General features: G+C 43.0%; 1 protein-coding gene across 2 annotated transcripts in view; it reads right to left on the bottom strand.

Moving 5' to 3' along the window:
• Positions 1 to 11,514, bottom strand: part of LANCL2 (LanC like 2) — a 72,053-nt gene extending 60,539 nt beyond the window's left edge. Inside the window, exon 1 of one of the 2 annotated variants that reach the window (XM_030797049.1) lies at positions 10,471 to 11,514. In XM_030797049.1, the coding sequence (XP_030652909.1) occupies positions 10,471 to 10,674 (204 nt within the window). In that variant the 5' untranslated portion in view covers positions 10,675 to 11,514. Of the gene's footprint in view, positions 1 to 3,544; positions 3,589 to 10,470 lie in introns of those variants that run through there. The other variant, XM_030797050.1, reaches the window with a different exon arrangement.
• Positions 11,515 to 11,817: the final 303 nt, after the last annotated feature.

The raw sequence follows: 11,817 nt of genomic DNA on the forward strand, positions 1-11,817 counted from the left end.
TGGAAGGCATTCAGGAGTTTACTGGGATTGTTATCAGATGCCCACTCACAGAGGCAGGCAAGTGTGTAGCTGGGGCATTCAGAAGGGTGGAGAGGGGATGGAAAGGCATTGACGACCACTGTGAGCCCATCAGGGGGCTTCCTGGTGGACCTAGGAGACCCTTTCTTTGATGAGGGAGTATCGTCAGTGAGGCAATGTGTGGACTAGAAGGCCCTGAAAGCTTGCTCCTCAATGGGCTAAAAGCTGAGGAGCTTGCTTTGCAGGGCTGTCCATGTGGAGTCTGGTAGATCCTGAGCCCCATGAAAGGAATGCACTGACTCTGTCTAAGGCTGCTGCTGCCCTTCACTGCTATCATAAAAACTCTACAGTGAAGCTACAACTATTACCCCCATTTTACAAATGAGAACTATGAAGCACAGGAGAGAGGTAAAGTAACTTACCAAAAGTGATATCAACAGTAAGGGGCAGACTGGAGTTTAGACCCAGGCAGCCACTCCAGACTACAAGCGCTAGAAACCTTTATGGTAGGCAGAACAACCCCCAAAGATGTCCTGGAACCTGAAACAGGTCACAGATCACAAAATAGGGAGAGGATGCTGGATTATCCAAGTGGGGCCCATCTAATCCCATGAGCCCATAAAAGGAGAGAACCTTCTCCTATTGAAGTCAGAAACATAGGGCAGAAGGTGAAATCAGACAGATGTGAAGTGTGAGAGTGACTTGATCTGTGGGTGCTGGAAGGACCATGTGGAAAGCATGGGCAGGGCTCAGGTGGCATTGAGGAGCAAAGGCCAGCCAGCAGGGAAGTGGGGAACAGGGAAGTGGGGAACAGCCAGCAGCCACAGTGAACTGGATTTGGCCAACAGCTTCAATGAGCCGGGAAGCAGATTCACCCTCAGGGCCTCCAGGAGAGAAGGCAGCCTTGAAGACGCTTTGACTTTGGCCTTATGAAATTCTAAGCAGAGGAGCCAGCAGAGCCAGACTGTACCTGGCCTTCTGACTTCATTTTAAAGATGATAAATAAATAGGTGCTGCTTTAAACTGCAAAATTGGTGGTATTTATGGCAACAATGGAAAAAGAATACAACTTTCTTAGCTAATCCTTCAAGTGGCTTTGGAATGGCCAAGCAACAGAGTCTGCCTGGGCAACTCTGAGAAAGACCCTGGAGGAAGAAGCCTCCCACAGGCGTCTCACAGAAAGACAGGAGCTCGCTGTGCAAAAAGCAGGGGGGGCATTCTGTGCTGAGGGACAGAGATGATATTTAAAATGCATTTAGGAGAAAGCCATGGGCATTCCTGAGGAAACAAGTCATTCCATCTGAAAACTACGGAATATGCAATCATTCTCTTTCTAAAATACTTGTGTTCTTCTCTAATTTTTATGATAAATTTAGTGCTAGTTTGAGGAAATACAACTGCCATACATAAAAATACAGAAAACTTTAAAAAGATTGACAATTAACTTGTAAAAAATTATGATGATCTTAACTACAAATAGAGGAGAGTGAAAAGTCTAAAAACAAGTGTTCAACATGTGCATAATAAATAGCTCCTAAAAAGAAACAGGTACGTTTTGAATAGTTACGTATAAATTTAACATTTAGGTATGAGTAATACTTGAAATGCACCAGAAGAGCTTAATAAAATCATCGACTACACTCCTAATAAATGGGGTATTTGAGACACTTAATCTAATTTAATCCTCTTGATAATCCTAAAACAGCATTATCATCATGGTACGCATGCAGAAACTGAAGCTAAGAGAAAATAACTTGCCTACATTTTAAAGATGATAAAAATAGCTTTTTGACTCACATTTTACATATGTGATGATGTGCAAACTTTGCAAACTGTATACCATAAAGTACTTCTTTTCTTAGGAAAGATTTTAACAAATCTTTCTGCTGAGGGGTATGGGTTGGGGAAGTGCATTTCCTAATTCAGCTCTCCTAGGCTAATGATCACCTGTAATGTTAGACACATGAAGATATGATGTGATGTTATATACCTAGCAAGAGTGTGGGCTTGCTTTGTTCCATTTTGCAAACAAAATGAATAAAACAAAAGTCCCCCAATCCTTACCTCAAAGCTAATTACTACATGGGAAAAGCAGGCAGGGGTGGCGAAGCTATAACTTCTGACAGTAAAGAATTAGATGGTAGTGAAAACATCTACCTTCACTAGTGGTATTTTCAATAAACAGGTCCTTACCTAAACTGACTCTATCAAGATAATGCTATTTTGCAGAGGTGTTTGAAAATAGTTCATTCTGCTAAAAATAGTCATAGATTTACATAATCTGGTCTGCTTCTGTTTTCTTATTTCAAGCTCAGTAATATAATAGAAAATATTCTAGATTACATATCCTAAGCACACACACCTCAATCCAATTTTGATGTGTATCATAAAAATTCATCTGCTATGTATGCTTTGTAGGGGATATATGGCATAACCACAAGGAAGTTTACAATTGCAATAAAGAACCAAGGACAAACTGCTAAGTGACAATATATTAATAAACTGCACACAAGGGCTCAAAACATACATAATTACAGTTCAAGGGACAAGGAACCCATGGAGATAGTAGGATTTTGTGGTCAAATTATCTTTAATTATGGAAAGCTCTCAGTGAAAAGTTAGGTTTCATTTTGATTAAACAATTGTTGCATGGTACTAACTAAAATCTATAAAAGACAGGAACGTTTTCTGAAAAAGAAACTCAGTTTGTTGTTATATTCAATTCTATTCAAGCAAAATTTGCTCAAAACCTAGTCTGGCCCTAGCCAACTGCTAGTTGTCCTTACAGAGCACACTCCTCACCCAGAACTCCCAAAGCATATTACATAGTTCTTGACTTACAGTAGCCTGGAATGTCATCTAGGAGTCCAAGATGTAACATTCTAGATACAGAATAGCTTTTAAAATACAAAATTATATCATTAAATAAAATGCAAAAAATGCCTCTCATAAAAAAAAATTTTAAAAATTTCAATAGATTTATTCAGTCAACGAACATTTACTACCTACTGCGTTCTTATTTCAGTATCAAGCAGTGAGGATGTTTAAAAAAACTCCCTGGGTACAATGGCTTACACCTGTAATCCCAACACTTTGGGAAGCTGAGGCAGGAGAGGAGAATCGCTTGGACCCAGGAATTCAGGACTAGCCTGGGCAACATGGCAGGATCCCAACTCTACAAAAAAAATTTAAAAATTAGCTGGGTGTGGTGGAATACACTTGCAGTCCCAGCTACTTGGGAGGCTGAGGTGGGAGGATCTCTTGAGCCTGGGAGGTCAAGGCTGCAGTGAGCTATGATTGTGCCAGTGCAGTCCAGTCTGGGAAACAGAATGAGACCCTGTCTCAAATAAATAAATATTTAAAAAATTAAAAAATAATTACTCAAGTATATTCAAGAAAAAATTTCTGTTCTCAGAAAGGAGTAAAGTTAAGTGGGAAAAGAAATAGAAACGAATTACAGTAAGCCCACGGTAATCATGAATTAAGTGTTCAGAGCTCCCGTTTGAAGTTTCAAGCATAAACTTACGAATCTGGAGACCCAGGCTATGATAGATGACAATTTTCAATCTTGCTGAGGCCCAAAGGTGCACAGCATGAGCTGGTAGGTTCTACTGTGGGTAGAATTCCCAACCTCCATATTTCCAAGTGGTTTGGTTATTCCTTATCATCTCACCACCATCAACAGGAGTTCCACGCCCTTTCAGAGATGATGAGAGGAAGAATGTATGTGTACGGAATTCAGAAATCTGGAAACTATTGGCGATCTGAGGAGATAGCCATATAAATATTGTACATCTAACCATATTTTCCTTAGGAAAAAAAGGAGACAAGAATAAGCATTTCTTTAAAGGGCAAAAAAAGTATGTATTTTTTTCTGCATTCCACTGAAAATATAAAATGTAAACAAATTTTTCATTATCACATTTTATACCCTAATACAAATAAGCTATGTCTATAATAATGTTAATAGCTACCATTAACTGAACTCTTACTATTCACCTATGTATCAGTAACTATGTGTACCTAGGTACTAACTGTACTCAGCACCGTTCTGAATGTTTTAAATGTATCAACCTAATTAGCCATTATAACAACCCAGTGAGGAGGGGGTGGTTATATTACATCTACATTATTAAAAGCTTTAGCAAATACGTTATATTACAACTGTGTTATATTAAGAACCTCAGTTACCCTTTCAATTTAACCATTTACATCAAGTTGATGAGGTAAGAAAACCAAGGTTCAGTGTGTGGTTAAGTAACTTGCTCAAAGTCTACAAGTCATAAATGGCAGAAAAGTAGGAGTCAAACACAAGACTATTAAAACTGTTACCTGCTCTATGCTACAATTTATTTCCAAAAGATGGAAAATGCTCATGTATAATATCTTCTTAGTTTCCTCTCCATAATCTTACCATTACCCTTCTATGTCAATATTTTTCCACATCAGGAACTGAAAACTGGCTGGAGGTTAAGTTCATATTAAAAGAAAATTTAATAAAGCTATATGTAGAACAGTTTTCCTCTATGCTTCTCAAATTTATGAGTACTCTGGCATGAAGATCTTGTTAAAATGCAGACTGCGGTTCCTTGGGTTTGGAGTGGGATCTGCATTTCTAACAATCTTTGAGGAACTGCTTATGATTTAGGTCCACAAACCTCACTTTGAGAAGTTGTAGAGTATATTCCCCCACCTTCCACCTGACACACACACACACAATTTAGTTCATTTTGAATAAAGAGAAAAAAATTACATTTCTCTGGGTATTAGGGTAGTACTGATTTCCTTATGCCTCCATGATATATTATGAGGTTAAACAAATTTTAAGGCTTCAAAACAAAAATATGGAAAATTAAATAATTATAAACTGAAGCATTTCCAATAGCTCAAGATTGTATCAAATTATAGACAAGTTTTCCTGATTTTTTTCTGTGGAAAAAGTTGTAAAGTCCTTTGGATTGACCAGAAATTATAAAACTCCTAAAAAGGAACATGGAGAAAAGCTCCTGGACACCAGCCATAGTAATAATTTTTTGGTATGACACCAAAAGCTCATGGCACAAAAGCAGAAAAAAACAAATATTACTATATCAAATTAAAAAGCTTCTTTCTGCACAGCAAAGGAAACAATTCTTAAAATGAAACAGCAGCATATGAGCTGGGAAAAATTCCTTGAGCCCAGGAGTTTGAGACCAGCCTGGGCAACATGGCAAAACCCTGTCTCTACAAAAAATACAAAAACTAGTTGGGCGTGGTGGTACCTGCCTGTGGTCCCAGCTACTCGGCAGCTGTGGTGGGAGGATAACTTGAGCTCGGGAGGGAGCCACAATCTTGCCACTGAATTCCAGTCTGCAACAGAGTGAGACCCTATCTCGAAAAAAAAACAACAAAACCCAAAACTATACAGAGATAGAGAACAAAACAGTGATTACCGGAGGCAGTGGGTTGGAGGAAGGAGAGAAAATGGTCAGAGGATACAAAATGGCAGAAATGTAGGACAAACAAGTCTAGAGCACTAATGTACAACATGAAAACTACAGGTAATAAAAATGCACTGGATGTGGGATTCACGCTTAGTGAATAGATTTCAGCACCTCCGGCCACAGAAAAAACAATTGGTAATTATGTGACATTGGGAATATATTAATTTGCCTCTCTATAGAAACCATTTTACTACCTATATGTGTCACATAACATCATGTGGTATACCTTAAATATACAATTTTAAATTTCATTTTAAAAGAATCCTTCCAATCCATCAAGTCCTTCAGCATCAACTCCAATCACCCTCTTAGGCCTCAATACCCCCAGTGCCATTCATGCGCCCGCTTCTCCAGTCATGCCGTACTCCTTGATATTTTCATAATGTGGTATCCCTTAAGTCCTTGCTCATGGAGTTCCCTACCTGAGCCTGGAAAACCCCCACTTAATCTGTCAAGGACCATGCAAGTACCATTTTAGTCTAAAAAGCCTTCCCTGATGCGAATGGGCAGAATTAACACGTCTTCTTTCTTCTCTTGTGCCCCCAAGATATTCTTTACATATTGTCACTTACTGTAATACTCATTGCAGGGTTCTGGAGGCTACACCTAGCAATGGTGCAGTATCACAGCAATTTCTCTGCCAACCAATGAGGTATGGCCATGACCTCTCTGACAAGTTCAAGATTTCAGCCCTGGCTGAGGACTCTACAGTTCATGGTATTTATGCTCCTGTATAACCTCTCCACTTGAGCGTGGGTTGGATTTACTGCCTTGCTTCTAATAGAATACAATATGGCAGGCGTGATGGTATGTCACTTCTGAGATTACATAATAAATATAATGACTGCAGCTTCCATCTTGGGTGCTCTTGCACACTTTTCTCTTTGATCACTCAGTCTCAGAGAAGCCAGCCACTATGTCATGAGGCAGCCCTAAGGAGCAGCCCATGTGGTTAGACACTGAAGCCTCCAGAAAACACCTAGCAAGGCCGACTAACAACCATGTGAACGAGCTTGGAGCAGATTCTCTCTCCCAGTTAAGCCTCAAAATGACAGCAGCCCTGGCTCAGAGCTTGAGTGCAGCTTCTCCAGAGACCATGAGCCAGAACCACCCAGCTAACCTGCAGCTGGATTCCTCTCAGACACTGCATGAGATCATAAGTGTTTATAAAGATGCTAAGTGTTGGATAATTATGACACAGCAACAGAGCTAATCACAGGGGCCTTTACTCGAGTACCCTCTCAGCCCTAGGGGTGGGGCTGCTCCTTCTGTCTGCTATGCCTACACTCTTCAGAGTTCTCTTTACTTCTCATGAGACAATCTCTCGTTACTCCAGTCTCACAGTTTATAACAATTCTTTAAGTTAAACTTTCCTTATTAAACTCTGAGTAGTATCCATCTCCTGGTTGGACTTGAACATCAGTTAAAGTTGCTGCTGCTGGTCAAAGAATCACACTTTGAGAACCACTGGCAGAGATTAATCATGATTCAGCTCCTAGAGCTGGGCTCAATTCCCCTTAAGTCCACGGCCACAACAAAATCAAGTAAAAACGAGGAAATGGCTGTTAGATGAGTAACTAAGAGTGTCTGCTCCACAGGATTTCCAAAATTAAAAACAACTGCTACTACACTGGTTCACTGCTTTTCATAATATTGGCCCAATATTGTAAATAATGTTATAAATGCCAATTTATGGAAATATGGCTCAGAGAGGCCGACCTGAGTGGTTTTAGAATCAGAGGCTAATTTTATTTACTGATCACACCACACACCTAGGCAGCCAAACTAAAATGAGATAGAGTGAATGACTTAAGGAATACTTAGCAATAAAATGTTATTGTGTTGGTAGATTTTTGTAATCGTTACTTGGTAACATCATGGAGAGAAAATTATTCAGTGCTTAACTTACAAATTAACAAGTTACCCTAGGGATACCACAAAGTTCAACAAACTGGGTGGCTTAAAACCACATAATTTTCTCACAGTTCTGGAGCCTACAGCTCCAAAATCAACGTATCAACAGGGCCATGTTCTCCATCAAACTTACAAAGGAGAATCCTTCCTTGCCTCTCCTAGTTTCTGGTGTTGGCTGGCAATTGCAATCTCTGCCTCCATCATCACATGGCCATCTTCTTTCTCCCTATGTCTCTTTCTTCTCTTTTACAATTCTTTTTAAAAAAGAGACAGGGTCTCACTATGTTGCCCAGGCTAGTCTTGAACTCCTGCCCTCAAGTGATCCTCTTGCCTCAACCTCCCAAAGTGCTGGTATTACAGGCATGAGCCATCACACCCGGCTCTCTTCTCTTCATATAAGAACACCAGTCATACTGGATTAAGGGCCCATCATATTCCAATATGACATCATCTTAACTAATTACATCTGCCATGACCTTATTTCCAAATGTCACATTCTGAGGTTCCAATGGGTTAGGACTGCAACCTTCAATACCTTTTTTTCTGGTGGGGGACACAATTCAACCCATAACATCCTCATTTTCATGAAATTTCATGTCTACCAAAAACAGTGCATAGTTTGATATCCTCAAATTGCATTCTTAACAGATTTTTAAAATCAAAAATGTCAACCACAAAAAATATTAATAGGGAGGACAGTGGAGTTCAACTCATATTCATTTTATCTGATGACTTTCCAATAACCAAGAAACAATCTTTCCACCTTTTAAAATCACTATCCATCTCTCCCTTCAACGTGTTCTCATTTTCATATTCAAGAACAATGCGATGTCCATTTCTCTCTTTCTTTAGCATATACTCACAACCACTGGCATAGGTCCCCATCCCAACTTACATTTCATTGCAGAGATATCACAAGCCCCATTAATTACTTGTAGTCTAATTTTCTTTTCAACATAAATCAGGTATATAGCTGATGTCAAAAATCACATTTATCCAGATATAAAGGGTAAAAAGGAAAATACGCAATTTCAAAACTTTGAGTTGAATTAGTGTTTATCTCCTGTGAAGTTGCAAATGAAACTCACCTGCTTCCCATGTCTCTAACATTATTTTTATTATTCTCATGTCAAGAGTTCATTTCATTCATTTTTCACTAAGCATTGCTGTAACCTACTTACTCCAAGGATAGTACTGAGATGGCCACTGGTAATAAGAATGAATGATGCAGTTTTTTCAATGCTTTCCAGATTTTTATTTTTGTTATTAAAAAATGAAACACTAAGTCACAAATGAAACACATATTTGTATGTAAAAATAGAAGAAATCTAGAGAAAAAACAATATTGAATGTGAATTCTAAACCGTGTAACTTAAATCATCAAGGGTAAGAGGTTAACATTTATTGAGGTCCTTCTTAAGGTACCACAACAGGCAGTTTGCTAGGCAATTTATATGCTTCATCTAATTCAGACACATCCCCATGAGTTAGGACTTGTTCCCACAGGTTTGCTTGCTTTTGTTTTTGAGACTGCGTCTAGCTCTGTCGCCCAGGCTGGAGTGCAATGGCGCAATCTCTACTCACTGCAACCACGACCTCCGAGGCTCAAGCGATTCTCATACCTCGGCCTCCCAAGTAGCTGAACAACAGGCGTCCACCACCACGCTCGGCTAATTTTTGTATTTCTTTTTTTGTAGAGACGGTGTTTCGCCATGTTGGCCAGGCTGGTCTTGAACCTCTGGGCTCAAAGCAATCAGCCCGCTTCGGCCTCCCAAAGTGCTGGGATTACTGGCACCGCGCCCGGCCTGTTTCGAGTTTTTAACCACATTCAAGAAGAGAGAGGTTTACAGAAGTCACTTGCCTTAGATTCCATATTCAGACCAATGGCTCTTCCAAAATTACCTTCTTAGTTTTAGCCAACTTGTCCCTTTACAAATATGAAATACATGGGGATCCAAGGAGGTGAGGTGGGCATTGGAACACGTACCTCAGTGGAAAAAGAAAACCTGGTAAAGGTACGGTTTTACCAAGCATGAAAAGTTGTGCTGATATTCAATCTTCTATTTTATTCCCACTTTTTGCCTCCCACGTTAGATTCTGTTCAGATAGCCCGTGAAGGGTGACAGGGTATGCCACCCCAAAAATACGTCTCTGGCATAAGGATTATTTTAAGCTAAAAGCACTTGAAAAACATAAGAGTGCTCTAAACTGCCCCCTTTTCTTCCTAAAAGGAGATAAAACTCCTGTAAAAGATGGCCTCCCTACGCCAGGAACAAACACTCGGCACCAGAGCCGGGCAAAGCGGAGATTTCTACCCAGACGTGGTTCAAGCAGTTCCATCTTCCGTTAGCCTCCCCGCACACTTTACTCTCCCACAGCTGCCGCTCTTGGTTCTGCCTAGCATTAAAAGTATTTGGGTTTTGCCATTTCCTTGTGTCTTTTTCACGTAAAACATATTCAAGAGATGTATGTTTTTCTCCTGTTAATCTGTTTTATGTCAATGTAACGCTCTGGCCCACCTCGCGACACTAAGAAAGTCAAGTTTGGCCTCCCCTTACACCCGCTTCCCATTCCTGGGCACACAGACAGTAATAAATCTACATGGACAATGCTTCTTTGTCGGCGGGAGCCCAGGGACCAGATATGGCCAAGGAAAGCCAGCCTCCAGGCCACTTGTGAGGAGCAGGTCGCCGGCGGAGCGCTCCGCCGCGCAGGGGCGGGAGGTGTCCGCGGGCCTCACGGGTACACAAGCCCGCACCGCGAACCGCTGCTCGGGCCAAGAAGGAAAGTGCACTGTCCGCGTATTTCAAAGGCGCGTTGGGGCCAGAAGGGCTGAACTCCTAGAACGTGGCTCATGCAGCTGAAGCCCACGGACCCTAAGCGCCGCTCACCGGGAAGGCCCGGAGACAGGGGCCAGCCGCTATCATCCCGCGCCCTCCCGCCCGAGGCCCTCCCAAGCGCGGCGCGCGCCTGTGACGTCACGCCTGGCAGAGGGTGGACGCTACCACCGCCGCGCTCCCCCTCCGGCGCCGCTGGGGCCAGGCCGCCGACTCACCTTCCCGTCCTGATTAAAAGGGAGGCCGGGCTCATCCGTGGTGGCCGGGGGACGAACACAGCCTGTCTCTTCGGCCGCTCCGGCGGCGAGCAGCGCCCCGGCGGCGGCCTCGTAGTCCGGGAAGGGGTTGGCGAACGTCCGTTCCTCCATTTCTGCCTCCCCTCCCAGGTGGAGCTTCAGCCTCTTTGACATGGTCTCGCCCATCTCCGCCGCGGTACGGCGCGCGGGCGGGGACAAACCTCCTGTCTCGGCGCTGCAGCTCGCCCCGCCACCGCCTCCTCCGGGGGCCCGCGCAGAGAGCGTCCTCTAGGAGGAGCGAGGCCGCGCGCTGGCGGGAGGAGCGGGGCCTCTGAGCGTGCACTGCCTCGTCGCGGGCTGCTCGCACATCAGGCGGCTGCGGAGGCGGTGGGCGCGGTGCCTCTGCCCTGCTCCCGGCGCCTTTGCCCTGCTCCCGACGGGGAGGAGCGGGTTCGCGGGAGCGCCCAGCGGCTCACAGCCTGCTCGCGCCTCCTCGCACCTTCCCCGTGGCCCGCAGAGCCCGTCCGCGGCGACGCGCACGGCCGGGGCTGGAGTCCCGGGGTCGGGGTCGCTGCCCCGGCCAGCCCCCTCCGCGATTTCCAGAAAAAGCCGAACGCCTGCAAGGGCCGCGCTCCCGCGGGGAAAACCTGTAGAGAAGAGGTCGCTGTCACTCAAGGTGTGTGCGCGTCGCCGACCGAGGCGAGCGCAGCCCCTGGCGCGCCGTCGTCAGCCTGCATTTCACCGGCCCCTGCTGCGCCAGCCCAAAGGAATAGCAGCAGTTCTTTGTTTGATATTAAGAAAAAAAAAAATCTAAAGAACAGAATTTCAAAACAGCCTAAAACACTGCAAGGCTAGTCTCCGAGGGATGGGGGAGGGAGACAGTCCCTCCTATTCATCACTGTTAGAGGGGGGTGTCTGGGAGGAGGAGCCACAGGCCTTTTTTTTTTTCTTTTTATGTTTTATGTTCAGTCCCTTTGTTTTGAATAAATGGACATCTTTGATACCGGGACATAAAATGAAAGCATACTTAATTATCCAAATATTTTATCGACCACAAAGAGTCCTCCAGTGTTAATTGGCAAAAAGCATAGTATGTATTATAAAAAGGACACAAGCAACCAGATCTTTACATTTATGTAATCGTGATGTGGTTTACTTCAGTCTTCATTGGTTCTCTTTATTTTTGTTGTTTACAACCAAATACGTGTAATGATTTCTGCTCCTTGAGGAAAATGTCTTATTTCCATTTTCTTCCGGTCAGTAAACATTGATTGAGCACCGAATGGTACTAGGTGATGAAGAAATAAGAGATTAAAAAGATAGTTTTGG

Source organism: Nomascus leucogenys, chromosome 17, assembly GCF_006542625.1.
Source record: "Nomascus leucogenys isolate Asia chromosome 17, Asia_NLE_v1, whole genome shotgun sequence".
In the NCBI taxonomy this organism is placed as follows: Eukaryota; Metazoa; Chordata; class Mammalia; order Primates; family Hylobatidae; genus Nomascus; species Nomascus leucogenys.